The sequence below is a fragment of the Carica papaya genome, chromosome 4 (assembly GCF_054855325.1).
Source record: "Carica papaya isolate Zhongbai chromosome 4, ASM5485532v1, whole genome shotgun sequence".
NCBI lineage: Eukaryota > Viridiplantae > Streptophyta > Magnoliopsida > Brassicales > Caricaceae > Carica > Carica papaya.
In genome coordinates, this window is record NC_142312.1 from 31,441,842 (window position 1) to 31,460,570 (window position 18,729).

Here is an 18,729-nt window from a genome sequence, read left to right on the forward strand (position 1 = left end):
ATGTTAGTACTTAGTTGGTTATATATATATATATATATATATATATATATATATATATATATATAAGTAGGGAAAAGTTGAAGGGTTCATATCTTTTTATGGTGCTTGCCAACAAAGAAAGGTCATATACTTATGTAGATATGGGGTCAAGGAGGAGTATATTTTAATATAATATTATGGTAAGTAATTGTTGTCATAATCTTCTTTTGCCAAATTTTAATTAACAATTAAAATTAATTAATTGTTATAAATTTTAAATTATTAGAATAAAAAGTATTTAGATTGTTTTCGGTCAAAATTTTCAATCACATACAAAAAAACAAAGAAGAAAGATAAAGAAGAACAAATCAAATTGTATTCTCTTAAAAAAATATAAGTTAAAAGAGAAATAGACACGTTTCATCTACCACAAGAAAATTCAAATTAAACAAGAAGAAAGAAAATAATAAAATTATTTATCTTTAAGGAATCATAATCATTCTCTCGGTGAAATATTCTGCAATTCCAAACTTTTTTGAACGAAATTAAAAAAAAAAGAGAGATTTTTTAAAAAATTCATTCAATTAGAGAAACTTTTCCAATTAGATGAAATGATAAAGGAAGACCCGAAAACCCATTTACAAAAATTTCAACTAAGAATCCACAAAAAAACGATTCAGTTTGTCTAATTATATAATAAAAATCGTATCCATATAATTATGCACTTCTCGATAAATATATCGTGTTTTGTTATTCAAAAAGGTATCTGTTATTTAGGTTTAAGAAAAAATGTCAGTCACTCAGTGTTATTTTCTATATCTACCTTCAATAGTGCATCTTAATTTTTCGTAAAATTCTAATTGAAGTATGAGTGATTTGAAAAAAATTTGGTTATTAACATTATACGAAAGTTTAAACTAATTGCTTCATTAATTTCAATTTAAACTTTTAGAATCGATAACTTAAATTTTTTTTTTTAAAAAAAACGTTATTGGAGCAACAAATATTAATACGAATATAAGAATGAGGGACATGCAATGAATTAAAGTGAAGTGAAGGAGTTCAAACTTGTGATTATTTATGTTTCATCTTTGTGCTAAAAAGTTAGATTTAATTATTGACATCATGCAATTTCTATACAAACATCTCATATAAAATCACCAAACTTTCAATATATAATAATGGGTAATGATGGATCACATCTTACTTTTCTGGTTGAAAATGTGTACATACATATTGTTGTCCCTTTCCTCCTGTCTTCACTTACTTATATTTGATTCTTCCTCATTTTTATATGGGTAATTATTATAAGTAATGAGATTGTTAACAAAATATTACACCATGTTTAAGAGAGGAACTTTCAGTGTGTTGTTACCTAATCTGTCATATAATTCCCTCACAAACCCTAACTCCAATCCCTAAATTCCAAAAATGGCTCAAAACCTAGAAGTCACTGACAAAATGAAGACAGTGTTTGTTTTCTGTTTGGCTCACAAATTCTTCAAGAAGCAAAGGCAAAGTAAAACTCTCTCACCCTTCATCCAATCAGTTTGCTGGGTCTTGTATTTTATGCTGGGATAATATGGTGTTTTGAAGATATTATACAATCTTCTCCTTCTACATGATATGTTTTGTATTTTAATATGAGGATATACATATATATAGATATATAAAATGATAAATTTGACATTTTCTTGGACATAATGGACAAGAAAAAAGCTCCAAGTGGACTAGTGTTAAAAATATTATGGAGGGTAGTGACTAATTCAGACAAAATTTGAAAGTATAAATCACATTTACAGTGAAAATTTGTGTAAGGACTGGAATTTGTACAAGCACCAATATGAATCTTTTCAAAAATACATGTACTTTCTGAGTATATGCTAATGAAGATATTGAAATGAAGTTGAGAGTGCTTTGAGTAATATAATGACAAATAAGGTGACCATCAACTTCAATGTATTTATTATACATGTTCATGAAAAACATCATTGTGAATAATTTGAAAGAGATTTGTATTACAATATAAAGTATTAGAATAAGACTGCTTAATACTCATATCTTGTAAAGCAAAATAGAGTCTACTTGCTATCAGGTTGCTTCTGCCTTGACAGTTTCTACTTGATTACCAATGGCTGGAAGTGCTGCTATACAGGCAAAAACTTGTGTCATTTACCTGTTTTTTTTTTTAAGAAAAACTAAACTATAATATGGAAGTATTTATATATATAAACCAAAATAATCAGTTCATATTGATAAGTACATACTGACTTATATATCAAGTTCCTGACTAAAATAAGAAATAATTTAGTCTCAGTGCACAAAGATGATTCAAGAATACCCTGACTACTAGTAGATATATACTCTGTACATAAAAGATGGGTTTCAGTTTATATTTCGATCATGATGATGTAAGGCCATCAATGCGTTCTGTTGCAATTGGTTGGTCACCTACACCTTCATGGATTGTCCATAAGCACATTACTCTGTCGTTGCAATAAATGTTGTTTATAAGTCTAATGGACCCTGATAATCCATCAATTATATTCCTCTTACCATCTTATCATAAAGTAAGAGAGTTTCAAATCACTGTTTTTCTCCTTTCTTCTGTTCTCATTCCTCTTCTTCTTGGAAAAACGATAAACAGAAAGTTTCAAACGAAGAAAATTCTCTCTAGTTTTGTAATTATTTTACCCCCAATTCAGAAAGCTAACTTTATCACCACCTAATTTCTAGCTGAAGTTAAAATTTCCAATATGTGTCTCGGCATCATGTAAGAAAAAAAAATGGAAGTGCTGATTCACCCAAAACACAAGAATTGTCATGTACCTGGTTGGCTGTAGCTTAGGAAGATAAAAAGTGATATGCGATTGCAATGAAGTGTATCAGGTAGGGATAAAGTTGGTCCATCACCCCAAATATCTTTCAGTTTGTAGTGCGTGGACATATGCATTATAAGAGAACAAACAAAGATTTACCTTGAGAGAAAGGAAGAGCTGATCAACAAAGAAAATATGCAGAGATTCCTTGGTGCATTGTTGATTGATTTGAGTTTAAAAAAATAAAAAAGAAAATTGCTTTCACTTGGAAGTGACTTGATATTGAGGTTCTTAACTAAAGTCTTGTTGTGTGGGGCAAGACAGTGGACAACTATGGCTTCCTTGGAGAACTCACTTGGTAGTTTCCAATGTCTTGTAAAGCTCTTATTTATGTGATTGCATGAGTATAAGACTTTTCTGCCTGGAGATGTTCTTCTTCTTCTTCTTCTTGTTTCTTTTTCTTCTTTTTGTCTTTAGCTCCAGAATGGTGATTGATCCTAACAAAAGGGAGAAATATAAGTTTTAAATCAAGTTGTAAGAATCACCATCTGACAAAACTAAGCTTAAATATACTTCAGTTTCTTCAGTCTGTTAGGCTAAACAGAATATACAGACATTCATACGTACCATTAAGTGAAGCTTCACTAGAAAGTTTTAATACATGTGGATGAAACTAGAAATCAGGATGAATCTGATGAAATCTGGTTTTCATGGATATGCAGGAGTTTTCTCTTGGATTTGTGAGGGAGAAGTCAATTTGGGTTCTTATTGTACACAAAGAACAATCATAGACATTGCAAACCTGCTGTTCCTTTCCATCTTCTATCTGCTCTTGCTTGTAGGTTGTGTCACAGAACATGAAAGTATCGGAAGCAATAATACAAGGAACTGGGCATTTGTCGGTGCTGCAATCTGTTGTGTCTTTACAGGCATTGCTTATACTGGTATAGGTTTATGGGAACTGCTGTTACATGGTCATGGAGGGTTCAATAATTTGGCCTGGGCAATATACTTTTTCAGAGGACTAGTTTGGATCTCTATTGTAATCTCCCTGCTAGTCAAAAGATCCAAATGGATCAAAATTCTTGTATCTATATGGTGGGTGTCATTTTCTTTGTTGGTTACAGCCCTCAACATTGAAATTTTGTTAAGAACACGTAGCATTCAAGTTTTTGACATGCTAACCTGGCCTGTAAACCTTCTGCTTCTCTTCTGTGCTTTTAGAAGCTTCAGTCATTTTTCTTTTGAACATATCAGGGAGAACAGTAGTCTATCTGAGCCTCTGTTAGTTGAAAAAACTGCAAGCAACAGCACAAAATTATCCCAGGCTAATTTTCTCAGCAAATTGACATTTTCCTGGCTTAATCCCTTGCTTTCTTTGGGTTACACCAAACCTTTAGGACTCGAAGATATCCCTTCTCTAGTTAGCGAAGATGTGGCTGATGTAGCTTACCAAAAGTTTGCTAGAGAGTGGCATTCAATTTTGAGAAACAAAAGAACAGACAATACTGGGAACGTGGTCATTCAGGCCATAAGAAAAGTTTACTTGAAGGAGAATATAGTGATAGCAGTATGTGCTTTCTTCAGAACAATTGCTGTAGTAGTTCTTCCTCTTTTGCTCTATGCTTTTGTCAACTATTCGAATGGAGATAAGGGAGATTTACATGAAGGTATCTTTATATTGGGGTGCCTAATTCTTTGCAAAATAGTTGAGTCATTGTCGCAGCGACATTGGTTTTTCAATTCAAGGAGGTCAGGAATGAGAATGAGATCTGCATTAATGGTGGCAGTGTATCAAAAGCAGCTCAAGCTTTCCAACTTGGGGAGGAGAAGGCACTCAACTGGAGAGATTGTCAACTACATTGCAGTTGATGCGTATCGAATGGGAGAATTCCTTTGGTGGTTCCATTCATTATGGAGCTTCACGTTGCAGCTTTTCTTATCTATTGGTGTGCTTGTTGGAGTAGTAGGTCTTGGTGCTGTTCCTGGTTTGCTCCCTATCTTCATCTGTGGACTCCTAAATGTGCCATTTGCGAAGATCTTAAAGAACTGTCAATGCCAACTCATGATAGCGCAAGACGAAAGACTTCGAGCAACCTCTGAAATCCTCAACAGTATGAAAATTATTAAGTTACAATCATGGGAAGAAAAATTCAAGAAGTCGATCGAATTACGACGCGCTAATGAATTTAAGTGGCTGACTAAAGCACAGTTTATAAGAGCTTATGGTGGTGTTGTGTACTGGATGTCCCCAACTGTCATATCCGCAATTATCTTCTTAGGATGTGTTCTCTTCAAGAGTGCTCCATTTAATGCTAGCACCATCTTCTCAGTTCTTGCTGCATTGAGGATCATGGGAGAGCCTTTCAGAGTGATACCCGAGGCTCTTTCTAATCTTATCCAAGTAAAAGTATCTTTTGATAGGATAAATGGTTTTTTGCTTGAGGATGAGCTAAGCAATGATGAAATAAGGAGAATCAAACTTGAGAAATCTGATACAAGCATTAACATAAAATCCGGTAACTTCAGTTGGGATCCACAAGTAAAGGTTCCAACTCTGAGAGAGATAAATTTAAAAATAGACTGGAGACAGAAAATTGCAGTCTGCGGATCAGTTGGGGCAGGAAAATCATCATTATTGGATGCTATACTCGGAGAGATTCCTAAAGTTTCAGGAACTGTAAGTTAATCAAACAATTAACAGGAGTTTCATGATGTTTTATTACTTTATGTTACTAATCTCAATCTTTTGGTACTTGAAACAGGTGAATGTATTTGGTTCCATTGCTTATGTTTCCCAGACTTCTTGGATCCAAAGTGGGACAGTTCGTGATAACATATTGTATGGAAAATCAATGGACGGTGAAAAGTATGAAAGAGCAATTAAAGCCTGTGCTTTGGAAAAGGATATTGACAGTTTTGACCATGGTGATCTCACGGAAATAGGTCAGAGAGGACTTAACTTGAGTGGAGGACAGAAGCAGAGGATTCAACTTGCTCGAGCTTTATATAACGATGCTGATATCTATCTCCTTGATGATCCTTTCAGTGCAGTGGATGCCCGTACAGCAGCCACTCTATTCAAGGTAAGACCAATAAAATCCAAATTTCTTCCAAAAGCATAAAATGCAAGAGTTTCAAATTCCTTGTAGCACCTTACTCATGTTGATCAATGCAATTCCAGGAGTACATCATGACTGCTCTAGAAAAGAAAACTGTCATTCTAGTGACTCATCAAGTGGAGTTTCTGACAGAAGTTGACAGAATTTTGGTAACAAGAATTTAGCTCAACATATTAACATGCATTCTATTCAAATATATAAATAGTTCACTCGTGCAATTTCTTATCATTAAGTTTTAATATATAATTTCAACTGCAAATTCGTTTCTGTATGCACATCAATTAATCAAGCAACAATATTGGTCTTTTATAGGTTATGGAGGGAGGAGAAATCACTCAAGCAGGAACCTATCAAGACCTGTTGATGGCTAGAACTGCATTTGAAGGGCTTGTAAATGCTCACAAAGATGCAATAACCGTAAAAAATTCTCCTGTAATAATTGAAAGCGAAGAAGAACATCGACAAACAGATATTGTTCAGCAAGAGGATGGCAACTCTGTTAGAGAGAACAGCAACCAGGATATTTTAATAAAAGGTCTGCCAGGAGTGCAATTAACAGAAGAAGAAGGAAAAGAGACTGGTGATAGTGGATGGAAGGCCTTCATTGATTATATGATTGTATCAAAAGGATCATTGCTTCTATGTTTCAGCTTATTGGGTCAAGCTGCTTTTGTTGCTCTTCAGGCTCTTTCAACTTACTGGCTAGCTTTTGGCATTGAAGTTCCTAAAATCAGTAGCGCCATGCTAATTGGTGTTTATTCTGCAATTTCAATGCTCGGTGCCCTTTTCACATATGTCAAGTCTAATCTTATTGCTCATCTAGGATTAAGAGCCTCCAAAACTTTCTTTTCCAGCTTCAACAATGCAATTTTTAAAGCTCCCATGCTTTTCTTCGACTCTACCCCAGTTGGGCGGATCTTGACCCGAGTAAGATTTCTCTTCTTGAACATTACTATCAGCTTGGAAGCTCAAATAGTTTATTTATTAATTCAGAGAAACAACTAATCTATGATAACCGCCAATTATTCAAGTGTCTTGAACTTAAAATCCACAATTTCTATTTGTAGGCTTCATCAGATTTAAGTGTTGTGGACTTTGATGTACCTTACTCAATTATCTTTGTGGCTGCTTCTGGCATGGAGATTGTAACAACTATTGGAATTATGGCCTCTGTCACATGGCAAGTTCTCATTGTAGCAATTCCAGCTATGATAGCAACAAAATATGTTCAGGTGCTTCCCTTAGACGTATTCCCTTAGACGTGTTTTTAGTTTAATTGCATCCTAGTAAAAGGAAATAGCTGATCATGGTACTCCTTTTGGCTAAAAGGACTATTATTTAGCCTCTGCAAGGGAGCTAATGAGGATCAATGGAACAACAAAAGCTCCAGTTATGAATTACACAGCTGAGACGTCACTTGGAGTGGTTACAATCCGAGCTTTCGACATGGTTGAGAGATTCTTCAAAAATTATTTAATGCTTGTTGACACAGATGCTTCGCTTTTCTTTCATTCAAATGCAGCCTTAGAGTGGCAAGTTTTGAGAATAGAGACACTGCAGAATCTGACTCTATTTACTGTTACTTTCCTCCTTGTTCTACTCCCTAGGGGCTTAGTACCTCCGGGTAAGACTAGCTCGCTACTACAGTATTCCTTCGATCCCTAGATCTTAATTAATCTACTGTAGAATTTAATTACAAATTCCATATGTGGTTCTTAATTAAACAAACTCTTTTCTTCTGTCAAATTCTAGAATGATGAGTTTCATTTCCTACTTGTCAAAGGTAGTAAATGAAGCGAGCTTGAATTAGGTATAAAATTGAGAAGAGAATCAAAATTTTATCCATTGTATTCTATTCTGATTCTAGAGAATTAACGCTAAACTAAATGTAACATTAATGTTTTTTTCTACTCACCTGCAGGGCTTGTGGGACTTTCTCTCTCTTATGCGTTTGCACTCAGTGGATCTCAAATTTTCTTTACTAGATGGTATTGTAACTTGTCAAACTACATTATTTCCGTCGAAAGAATCAAACAGTTCATGCACATAACACCAGAACCTCCAGCAGTTGTGGAAGACAGAAGGCCACCACCTTCATGGCCTTCCAAGGGTAGGATTGAGTTGCAAGAACTAAAGGTGAATACCTTAATTAACATAGTTTTCACATACAATTATGCAATTCCTCCAAAACAAGGGTATTTATTTTCTTTCAAATGCTGAAAGAAGGTATATGGAATGCTGAAGACTAGTTAAATGATCTTTTAGAGATAGCTTTTATTATTGATAATTAATTTCATCCACATTTCGTACTCAATGGTTTTCTCTTCTTCTTGGTGTCAGATAAGATATCGTCCAAATGCTCCATTAGTTCTGAAAGGAATCACTTGCACGTTTAAGGAAGGGACTAGAGTTGGCGTTGTGGGAAGAACGGGAAGTGGCAAAACTACACTAATTACTGCCTTGTTTCGCCTGGTAGAACCTCTTAGTGGTCACATTTTGATAGATGAAATTGATATATGCAGTATGGGTTTAAAGGATTTGAGAATGAAACTCAGTATCATCCCTCAAGAGCCAACCCTTTTCCGGGGCAGTGTTCGAACTAACTTAGATCCTCTAGGACTTTTCTCAGACGATGAAATATGGCAGGTTAGTGCAAAAACAAAGCAAGTACTCTATACTGTTTGAAGTTAAATATAACATTCTTAACAACTTACAAGATATCATATGCAGGCTTTAGAGAAGTGTCAGCTAAAGGACACAATTTGCAGCCTACCCAATAAATTAGATTCATCTGGTAAGTAAGTTGTGATACATGAAATGCTACAGGGTTAGGATTAGGAGACTGGAAACATAATGTTACTTCTAAAATTTCCTTAGCTATTGTATTGCATTTTATGTTTGAAACAATAAGATGCACTAAACTAACAGATCCTGTGGCATACATTTTATAAAACTGTTACCTGCTGCATTTTGGGTTGAAGGGTGGTCATCCTTTTCTGCTTCTTGTTATATCAACAGTGAGTGATGATGGTGAAAACTGGAGCGCTGGGCAGCGACAACTGTTTTGCCTCGGAAGAGTGCTGCTAAAAAGAAACAAAATTCTTGTACTAGATGAAGCAACAGCCTCAATTGACTCGGCAACTGATGCCATTCTACAGAGAGTTATCAAGCAGGAATTCTCACAGTGCACAATCATAACTGTAGCTCATAGAGTTCCAACTGTTATAGACAGTGATACGGTCATGGTCCTGTCATTTGGTATGCTGTCCTCTGTATATACAAACACAAACACACACTATATACACATACAGTGCCAAGTTCCAGTTTGAGGTACATCTGGCTTGCACTTTTATTATTTTGGTGCTACCTTATGGATTAGTAAGTCTTCAGTTGGTTTTATTTGCAGGCAAACTGGTGGAGTACGATGAGCCACTAAAGCTCATGGAGACTAATTCATCCTTCTCCAAGCTTGTAGCTGAATATTGGGCCAGTCGCAAAAGCAAATCTCATCAAAGTTTTGACAACTATCACTCCCATTCAGCTGATTTCAGTCAAAGCTAATGGTATGGATTCAATCTCGAGACAATTCATAAGCAATGCCAGAAAGTAATCATTAAACAGACTGCTAATGGCGTGCAGTTAACCTCAAAAGACAGAAAATAAACGACGAATAATTACAGGCTTTGCCAGGCATATCTTCTCTTGAACGTGTAGTAAAAGCATATATATATATATATATATATATTATATGCACTATGCAGCATCGTGAGCGTCAAAATTCTGCTCTGTCATGTACTTCAAATTCTAGACCATCAAATAGAAAACATTGGTTTTACCATACATATTGCTGCTACGAAGATGGTGCAAGAACTCACCATGCTGAAAGATTGAGTAATTTGATCGAACAATTGGCGTGCGGAAAAATGAACAGACACAATTATACTCACACATAACTATACATATACATTCACACGTGTTAAGGGTAATTATATATACATCCTCATACACATTATACATAATATTCACTAATTCAGACAGCTTTACAGATTTAGTTTTTTAAGAACATATATGTACGTATGTATACGTACTCTCACATGGCAAAATATATACATATATTGACGCACGCAAATTCGCTCGTACAATTTATATTATATACATTACTATACCTTCGCACACAAAACATATATATACACCCCTACACACATATTTTCCAGTTTATATATATATATATTACAATTACATATTAATAAAGCACATGGTGATAGTCGAGTTCTTTTAAAACTCGGAGTTAGAGACCATATGAGACGCAGCGTAATTCTAGCGGAATGAATTGAAAACGGACTTGTATTTACATTCGCATTGTACATATATATGTATATCTCTATATCTCTATATATATCTATATATCATAATTAGGCAACCTTACACATGCAGTGCAATTATTCCGAAGTTTGAAACACGTAAACACTTGAACAGCTCTGAATTCAAAAGAGACAACCCTCTGCGTCAATATAACTCACACACACACACACATATATATATATAATCAGCTGGTCTTCGTTGACTGGAGGGGTCGGCTGGAAGACAGCAATCTTCGGTCGTTTATTACATGTATGCGAAGTTTCATATATATATATATATATATATATATATATATATGTTAAGATGTATATAATCGTGAGTAGTATTTATATGATATCAATGAGATGTATCCTAGTCTGAAACACGTGTTTATATAATGAGTATATTCCTGCCATCACCAAAATTTGTTCTCTTTTCCAGTTAAAAAAAAATCTGATGGAATATTCTTTTAATGTTGCAGGTTCTGAGGAAGGCAGACTCTGGAAGAAGGTGGAAGGCTGTGGCAGACAACGTGACTGGCATTTTAACAACTTACCCGAACATTCGTGTAATATTCCCTTTCGGTCAACCTTCACGAGCATGCTTTCCTTTTCTGATTTCTCCTAAATCCTTTCTGATATGTAGATATGTGTATATATATATGTATGTATGTATGTATTCAATCTCATTCATCTTCTTCTCTTGATTCTCCAGAAACAGAGTTTTCTTGTTTTTCTCAAGAAACTGCAATGGCGAAAATTATTATTGTTTTCGATTTCGATAAGACCATTATCGATTGCGATAGCGATAATTGGGTTGTTGATGAGTTGGGTTTCACTGATTTGTTCGATCAACTTCTTCCCACGATGCCCTGGAATTCTCTCATGGTGAGTTCCATCTCTGTTTCTCATCACCGTTTTGCTCTCTTCAATTTCTTTTCGTTGCCTGATTTTCTGTCCGACGATTTACAGGATACGATGATGAAAGAACTCCATTCCCGAGGAGTATCCATTGAAGACATTGCGGAGGTTCTACAACGGGCGCCGATTCATCCTCGGATCATTACAGCCATTAAATCAGCTCGTGCTTTAGGGTATGTTTATTTACGAGTGAATGAATGATCATCGTCGTCGTCGTCATCTTCTGTGTCTTAAAGACTATATATCTTACATGTTGAGAATATTCTCAGGTGTGATCTGAAAATTATAAGCGACGCCAACACTTTCTTCATCGACACAATCTTGAAGCATCACGGAATATGGGAATGCTTTTCTGAGATAAACACGAATCCGAGTTTTATTGATGAAGAAAGGAGGCTGAGGATTTTGCCTCAACATGATTTCACCAAATCTTCTCATGGCTGCAAAAATCCATGTCCGCCAAACATGTGCAAGGTGGTATGCAAGAACCTTTCAAACAGAAACTACTTCGTTCCCCAAAACAAATTTATTCGTTTCTAATTAGGATTTGGCCATTTTAGGGCGTGGTAATTGAAAGAATCAAAGCAGCGGAAGGCAAGAAAAAGATGATCATCTACCTGGGAGATGGAATCGGCGACTTCTGTCCGAGCTTGAAGCTCGACAATGGAGATTACGTGATGCCCAGAAAGAATTTCCCAGTTTGGGATTTAATATGCAAAAATCGGAGCGCGATCAAAGCAGAGATACATGAATGGGGAGATGGAGAAGAGATGGGGAAGATGTTATTGGGGCTTATAATCAACGCAATCTCCATGCAACGAGAACAGCAGGATTTAACCTCTCCAAGAATGGATTTCAAGTTTCCTCCCACTGTTCTTGACGCATTGCCTAGTCCACTCTCTGTTCCTCATTAGTCAAATTTTGACAGGCTAAACCCAAAATTCACTTCTTCCACGAGAAGAATTTCAATTGCTCTGATATACATACATATATATTGTAGAATCACAAGACCCCCTTAAGAATGATATTTTACAAAAGATTTCTCTCAACCTGTTTTTATACCGAAGAGTATTTGATCAAACTGAAAAATTATTCATCTCTAATTATTGAAATTCTATTTTACAAACTTGAGATTGTATATTTTGCAATTTAAGTATAAATTTCGTGTTAAATTTAGTACTGCATAAATTCAATTCAATCCTAAGAAAAATAAATCAAATTGAAATTTCTTGAGGACTATTTTCGCCATTGAAATTTCTTGAGGAAAACAAAACAACTCTGTTTCTAGAGAATCAAGAAAAGAAGACGAACGAGATTGAATGGAGTAAGAGGTATGCATACATACATATATATATATATATATATATATTACAGAAAGGGTTTGGGAGAGAAATCAGAAAAAGAAAAGCTTGCTGGTGAAGGTTGACTGGAAAGGGAATATTACGTGAATGTTCGGGTAAGTTGTTAAAGGGCTAGTCACGTTCTTTGCCATGGCCTTACACCACCTTCCAGAATCTGCCTTCCCCAAAAAAACCTGCAACATTCCTATTTGATTTTTTGGTCTGTTATGATAAGATTTGTATTAAAAGTTTTAATTTTGTTGTACGTAATTAACTTTAATCAGGTACAGAGCATTGATTGAAAGATATGAATCTCTGGTTATAATCCACCAACACCATTATTGTTTTTGCCAAAATGGTAGACGAGTTCTTGGGGAAAATACATGTATAGATATTACGTTGTTTCTTGAAAAACTAATTTTACAGTTACTTCACCAAAGCTAAAATTTTCATTAGTAATTTTCTTTGGTTAGTGAAGAACGCATTACTGAGGAACTGGTAGAACCTTGGGCAAGGTTTCATGCTCGACGACTGAAATTGTTTTGAACTTGCAGTAATCTCCCGAAATCAATTGACAAATATTCTCCTCTTCTTCCTCCATATAAATTTTGTCGATGATCTGCAGCAAGATATATTCAAGCTCCTCCCCATTACTCCATTCGTGAATCTCAGCTTTTACCAACTTCGTATTTTTACTGATTAGATCCCACACCGGAAAGTTCTTTCTTGGCATTACATAATCTCCTTCGTTTAGCTTCAAACTGGGACAGTAATCCCCTGCGCCATCACCAAGATATATCATCTTCTTCTTCTCCTTTCCTTCCATGGACAAGGAAGCTTGAATCCTCTCAATTATCAAACCCTATTTTAAAATCAAAACCCACCAAGGAACAGACTCATTACATATATCTACTTATCTATCTTTATGCATACGTATAAATAAGAAGACTGAAATGTATGCCTACTTTGCACATGTTTGGAGGACAAGGATTAATGCAGCCATGGGGAGAGTTGCAGGTGAAATCGTGATAAGGAAAAATCCTGAGCCTTCCTTGTCCATCAACAAAACCTGGATTGGTGTTGATCTCTGAGAAATAATCTCTGATTCCATGATGCTTCAAGATGGTTTCGATGAAGAACATATTTGCATCGCTCACGATCCTCAGCTCGCACCTATATATACCTCAGGAATCAAAACATATTTATTCTCACTGTTCAAAACTTGCTTGAGTGATGAAAATCATTTGGTTAATTATATACCCTAAAGCAAAGGCAGATTCAATTGCTGGGATTACTCGAGGATGGATCGGAGTTCGTTTCAACACTTGCTCGATGTCTTCCATGGTCTTGCCTTGTGAGTGAAGCTCCTTCATCATCCTATCCTGCATTATGTTTAACATACTGTAAGTAATCACTGCTGCATAATCAAAGTATAAATAAGATAATTAACCCCATGGAGATCAAAGATAACTTAGAGAATTTACCAGATGGTTTTTCTAAAGAAAGAAAAAAAAAAAAAAGGAAGTTCTAATTGCTTCAAATTTCAATTCCATGATCGTAAAATTCTAACTTAGTTTTCTGTATATTGTTCTCGAGTTTAAAATATGAAAAATGTTATTAAATAAAAGAAAATTTAAAAATTAAATAAATTTAAGGGAGACAGAGACAGTGACACGACAATATAAAAGAAAAATAGTAGAAAAGATAAAACAGGGGAGAAATACCATAAGAAGGTTCCAAGACATGGTAGGAAGGAGTTGATCGAACAAACGGGTGGCACCCAACTCGTCCACGACCCAATTATCGCTGTCACAGTCGATAATCGTCTTATCAAAATCAAAAACAACCACAATTCTAGCCATCTCTCTTCAAAAATTTGGAAGGGCACTCTCCCTGTATTTCCTGTTTTTGTAAGTGTTGATATGAGAAGATTGAATTGAGGAAGAGCAAATTTATAAAGTGTTGTGTGTTAGAATCACACAAGGCATTTTCCAAGATACCAAAGGAATATTACACGTTAGAAGAAGAGGAAGCTAGGGAATATTATACCGTAAGGTGGCATCTAATATTAATCTTTACAGTGTAGTTTGGCATCAGCCGTTAGATTTGATTACTCGAGTCGTATCAATTGATGATGATGATGATGATGGAGGGAATTGGAGGAGAACAAAAGAATATTCTAAGGGAATTAAGTTCTGTTTGGAACTAAATTCTTGATACCTAATCTATGGCTGCTCACAATCCAAGCACTGTTGCTTGATGAGGATAGTGTCAAGCAGTGCGGTGGAAATTGAATGGGTGGCGTATGCCAAAATGGTGAAAAACCAAATGGGCACCAAGTTGCATCTATGACATTGGATCAGAGACAGGTTCCGGATGGGAAGCTAAGTGGACATAACCAAATGGGTGGCGTATGCCGATAAGGGAAATAGAAGCCGATGCTTTTATTAACCATCTATTTGAATCGTGTTAAACGGTAGAATTTTAATGTACGTCATTTTACGAGCGTGAAAAAACTATATTTGTTTTAACTTTCAACGGTAACAAATGGTATTTGACTGATGAATTTTGAAATGAATTTTTAAACTACTAAATTGATGGTATTTAACGAGCATTCTATTTATTTTTTATTATACTTCCACCTAATTTAATTAATTCTATATATACCCTGATAATTAAAAATTTATTAAATTAATATAATAATATAAATATAATTATATTGATAAATAATTTTTATATATTTTAAACTCAGAAAAGAATATACAGAAAAGTAACTTAGAATTTTACGAACATGGAATTGAAATTTGAAGCAACTAGATCAACACCAATCCAGGTTTTGTTGATGAACAAGGAAGGCTCAGGATTTTTCCTTATCACGATTTCCCCTGCAACTCTCCCCATGGCTGCATTAATCCTTGTCCTCCAAACATGTGCAAAGTTCAAAACAATTTCAGGGGATTACTGCAAGTTCAAAACAATTTCAGTCGTCGAGCATGAAACCTTGCCCAAGGTTCTACCAGTTCCTCAGTAATGCGTTCTTCACTAACCAAGGAAAATTACTAATGAAAATTTTAGCTTTGGTGAAGTAACTGTAAAATTAGTTTTTCAAGAAACAACGTAATATCTATACATGTATTTTCCCCAAGAACTCGTCTACCATTTTGGCAAAAACAATAATGGTGTTGGTGGATTATAACCAGAGATTCATATCTTTCAATCAATGCTCTGTACCTGATTAAAGTTAATTACGTACAACAAAATTAAAACTTTTAATACAAATCTTATCATAACAGACCAAAAAATCAAATAGGAATGTTGCAGGTTTTTTTGGGGAAGGCAGATTCTGGAAGGTGGTGTAAGGCCATGGCAAAGAACGTGACTAGCCCTTTAACAACTTACCCGAACATTCACGTAATATTCCCTTTCCAGTCAACCTTCACCAGCAAGCTTTTCTTTTTCTGATTTCTCTCCCAAACCCTTTCTGTAATATATATATATATATATATATATGTATGTATGCATACCTCTTACTCCATTCAATCTCGTTCGTCTTCTTTTCTTGATTCTCTAGAAACAGAGTTGTTTTGTTTTCCTCAAGAAATTTCAATGGCGAAAATAGTCCTCAAGAAATTTCAATTTGATTTATTTTTCTTAGGATTGAATTGAATTTATGCAGTACTAAATTTAACACGAAATTTATACTTAAATTGCAAAATATACAATCTCAAGTTTGTAAAATAGAATTTCAATAATTAGAGATGAATAATTTTTCAGTTTGATCAAATACTCTTCGGTATAAAAACAGGTTGAGAGAAATCTTTTGTAAAATATCATTCTTAAGGGGGTCTTGTGATTCTACAATATATATGTATGTATATCAGAGCAATTGAAATTCTTCTCGTGGAAGAAGTGAATTTTGGGTTTAGCCTGTCAAAATTTGACTAATGAGGAACAGAGAGTGGACTAGGCAATGCGTCAAGAACAGTGGGAGGAAACTTGAAATCCATTCTTGGAGAGGTTAAATCCTGCTGTTCTCGTTGCATGGAGATTGCGTTGATTATAAGCCCCAATAACATCTTCCCCATCTCTTCTCCATCTCCCCATTCATGTATCTCTGCTTTGATCGCGCTCCGATTTTTGCATATTAAATCCCAAACTGGGAAATTCTTTCTGGGCATCACGTAATCTCCATTGTCGAGCTTCAAGCTCGGACAGAAGTCGCCGATTCCATCTCCCAGGTAGATGATCATCTTTTTCTTGCCTTCCGCTGCTTTGATTCTTTCAATTACCACGCCCTAAAATGGCCAAATCCTAATTAGAAACGAATAAATTTGTTTTGGGGAACGAAGTAGTTTCTGTTTGAAAGGTTCTTGCATACCACCTTGCACATGTTTGGCGGACATGGATTTTTGCAGCCATGAGAAGATTTGGTGAAATCATGTTGAGGCAAAATCCTCAGCCTCCTTTCTTCATCAATAAAACTCGGATTCGTGTTTATCTCAGAAAAGCATTCCCATATTCCGTGATGCTTCAAGATTGTGTCGATGAAGAAAGTGTTGGCGTCGCTTATAATTTTCAGATCACACCTGAGAATATTCTCAACATGTAAGATATATAGTCTTTAAGACACAGAAGATGACGACGACGACGATGATCATTCATTCACTCGTAAATAAACATACCCTAAAGCACGAGCTGATTTAATGGCTGTAATGATCCGAGGATGAATCGGCGCCCGTTGTAGAACCTCCGCAATGTCTTCAATGGATACTCCTCGGGAATGGAGTTCTTTCATCATCGTATCCTGTAAATCGTCGGACAGAAAATCAGGCAACGAAAAGAAATTGAAGAGAGCAAAACGGTGATGAGAAACAGAGATGGAACTCACCATGAGAGAATTCCAGGGCATCGTGGGAAGAAGTTGATCGAACAAATCAGTGAAACCCAACTCATCAACAACCCAATTATCGCTATCGCAATCGATAATGGTCTTATCGAAATCGAAAACAATAATAATTTTCGCCATTGCAGTTTCTTGAGAAAAACAAGAAAACTCTGTTTCTGGAGAATCAAGAGAAGAAGATGAATGAGATTGAATACATACATACATACATATATATATACACATATCTACATATCAGAAAGGATTTAGGAGAAATCAGAAAAGGAAAGCATGCTCGTGAAGGTTGACCGAAAGGGAATATTACACGAATGTTCGGGTAAGTTGTTAAAATGCCAGTCACGTTGTCTGCCACAGCCTTCCACCTTCTTCCAGAGTCTGCCTTCCTCAGAACCTGCAACATTAAAAGAATATTCCATCAGATTTTTTTTTAACTGGAAAAGAGAACAAATTTTGGTGATGGCAGGAATATACTCATTATATAAACACGTGTTTCAGACTAGGATACATCTCATTGATATCATATAAATACTACTCACGATTATATACATCTTAACATATATATATATATATATATATATATATGAAACTTCGCATACATGTAATAAACGACCGAAGATTGCTGTCTTCCAGCCGACCCCTCCAGTCAACGAAGACCAGCTGATTATATATATATATGTGTGTGTGTGTGTGAGTTATATTGACGCAGAGGGTTGTCTCTTTTGAATTCAGAGCTGTTCAAGTGTTTACGTGTTTCAAACTTCGGAATAATTGCACTGCATGTGTAAGGTTGCCTAATTATGATATATAGATATATATAGAGATATAGAGATATACATATATATGTACAATGCGAATGTAAATACAAGTCCGTTTTCAATTCATTCCGCTAGAATTACGCTGCGTCTCATATGGTCTCTAACTCCGAGTTTTAAAAGAACTCGACTATCACCATGTGCTTTATTAATATGTAATTGTAATATATATATATATAAACTGGAAAATATGTGTGTAGGGGTGTATATATATGTTTTGTGTGCGAAGGTATAGTAATGTATATAATATAAATTGTACGAGCGAATTTGCGTGCGTCAATATATGTATATATTTTGCCATGTGAGAGTACGTATACATACGTACATATATGTTCTTAAAAAACTAAATCTGTAAAGCTGTCTGAATTAGTGAATATTATGTATAATGTGTATGAGGATTTGAGAGTGTTTGAACTTTAATTAGTAGAAGGTAGTGCAAGGTTAGTGGAGGGCTGTATTGTCTGCAACAGGCTCAGCCATTCCTAGACTTACA

General features: G+C 35.2%; 4 protein-coding genes across 7 annotated transcripts; 2 read left to right on the forward strand and 2 right to left on the reverse strand.

Annotated features, from left to right (window-relative positions):
* The first annotated feature begins 1,389 nt into the window (after positions 1–1,389).
* Positions 1,390–10,829, forward strand: ABCC8 (multidrug resistance-associated protein 6). 3 transcript variants are annotated; one of them, XM_088219010.1, is made up of 13 exons: positions 1,390–1,498; positions 3,521–5,478; positions 5,564–5,884; positions 5,983–6,069; positions 6,233–6,847; positions 6,988–7,152; positions 7,250–7,544; positions 7,842–8,056; positions 8,261–8,566; positions 8,651–8,714; positions 8,939–9,178; positions 9,327–9,483; positions 10,743–10,829. In XM_088219010.1, the coding sequence occupies exons 1-12, from the start codon at positions 1,411–1,413 to the stop codon at positions 9,479–9,481; spliced, it is 4,509 nt and encodes a 1,502-aa protein (XP_088075136.1). In that variant the 5' UTR covers positions 1,390–1,410; the 3' UTR covers positions 9,482–9,483; positions 10,743–10,829. The 3 variants fall into 3 exon arrangements, with proteins under 3 accessions (XP_088075136.1, XP_021890263.2, XP_021890264.2); XM_022034571.2 differs by lacking the exon at positions 10,743–10,829 and adding an exon at positions 9,560–9,760; XM_022034572.2 differs by lacking the exons at positions 1,390–1,498; positions 10,743–10,829 and adding an exon at positions 2,440–3,156 and having other exon boundaries at positions 9,327–9,760.
* LOC148266561 (inorganic pyrophosphatase 2-like) lies at positions 10,685–15,669 on the forward strand. Of its 2 annotated transcripts, XM_088219014.1 has the most exons (6): positions 10,685–10,827; positions 10,976–11,148; positions 11,233–11,354; positions 11,451–11,655; positions 11,742–12,006; positions 15,464–15,669. In XM_088219014.1, the coding sequence occupies exons 1-6, from the start codon at positions 10,734–10,736 to the stop codon at positions 15,550–15,552; spliced, it is 948 nt and encodes a 315-aa protein (XP_088075140.1). In that variant the 5' UTR covers positions 10,685–10,733; the 3' UTR covers positions 15,553–15,669. The 2 variants fall into 2 exon arrangements, with proteins under 2 accessions (XP_088075140.1, XP_088075139.1); XM_088219013.1 differs by lacking the exon at positions 15,464–15,669 and having other exon boundaries at positions 10,743–10,829; positions 11,742–12,230.
* LOC110808930 (inorganic pyrophosphatase 2-like) lies at positions 12,816–14,565 on the reverse strand. Its single transcript, XM_088219012.1, has 4 exons — positions 14,246–14,565; positions 13,782–13,903; positions 13,487–13,694; positions 12,816–13,383 (listed from the first exon to the last, which is right to left on the reverse strand). The coding sequence occupies exons 1-4, from the start codon at positions 14,381–14,383 to the stop codon at positions 13,006–13,008; spliced, it is 846 nt and encodes a 281-aa protein (XP_088075138.1). The 5' UTR covers positions 14,384–14,565; the 3' UTR covers positions 12,816–13,005.
* A 658-nt stretch (positions 15,670–16,327) lies between the features above and the next one.
* Positions 16,328–17,866, reverse strand: LOC110808931 (inorganic pyrophosphatase 2-like). The gene is made up of 5 exons (XM_022034575.2): positions 17,731–17,866; positions 17,410–17,582; positions 17,204–17,325; positions 16,903–17,107; positions 16,328–16,816 (listed from the first exon to the last, which is right to left on the reverse strand). The coding sequence occupies exons 1-5, from the start codon at positions 17,822–17,824 to the stop codon at positions 16,463–16,465; spliced, it is 948 nt and encodes a 315-aa protein (XP_021890267.2). The 5' UTR covers positions 17,825–17,866; the 3' UTR covers positions 16,328–16,462.
* Between the last annotated feature and the right edge of the window lie 863 nt (positions 17,867–18,729).

Excerpts from the sequence above, each read along its gene's own strand:
- ABCC8 (XM_088219010.1), top strand. The coding sequence starts at position 1,411 with ATGGCTCAAAACCTAGAAGTCACTGACAAAATGAAGACAGTGTTTGTT. Across the intron at positions 8,567-8,650 it reads CAGACGATGAAATATGGCAG|GCTTTAGAGAAGTGTCAGCT; the intron begins GTTAGTGCAAAA and ends TATCATATGCAG. Across the intron at positions 8,715-8,938 it reads CAATAAATTAGATTCATCTG|TGAGTGATGATGGTGAAAAC; the intron begins GTAAGTAAGTTG and ends TTATATCAACAG.
- LOC148266561 (XM_088219014.1), top strand. The coding sequence starts at position 10,734 with ATGTTGCAGGTTCTGAGGAAGGCAGACTCTGGAAGAAGGTGGAAGGCT. Across the intron at positions 10,828-10,975 it reads AACAACTTACCCGAACATTC|AAACAGAGTTTTCTTGTTTT; the intron begins GTGTAATATTCC and ends TTGATTCTCCAG. Across the intron at positions 11,149-11,232 it reads TGCCCTGGAATTCTCTCATG|GATACGATGATGAAAGAACT; the intron begins GTGAGTTCCATC and ends GACGATTTACAG.
- LOC110808930 (XM_088219012.1), bottom strand. The coding sequence starts at position 14,383 with ATGGCTAGAATTGTGGTTGTTTTTGATTTTGATAAGACGATTATCGAC. Across the intron at positions 13,904-14,245 it reads TGTCTTGGAACCTTCTTATG|GATAGGATGATGAAGGAGCT; the intron begins GTATTTCTCCCC and ends AACATAATGCAG. Across the intron at positions 13,384-13,486 it reads GTCCTCCAAACATGTGCAAA|GGTTTGATAATTGAGAGGAT; the intron begins GTAGGCATACAT and ends ATTTTAAAATAG.
- LOC110808931 (XM_022034575.2), bottom strand. The coding sequence starts at position 17,824 with ATGTTGCAGGTTCTGAGGAAGGCAGACTCTGGAAGAAGGTGGAAGGCT. Across the intron at positions 17,583-17,730 it reads AACAACTTACCCGAACATTC|AAACAGAGTTTTCTTGTTTT; the intron begins GTGTAATATTCC and ends TTGATTCTCCAG. Across the intron at positions 16,817-16,902 it reads GTCCGCCAAACATGTGCAAG|GGCGTGGTAATTGAAAGAAT; the intron begins GTGGTATGCAAG and ends TGGCCATTTTAG.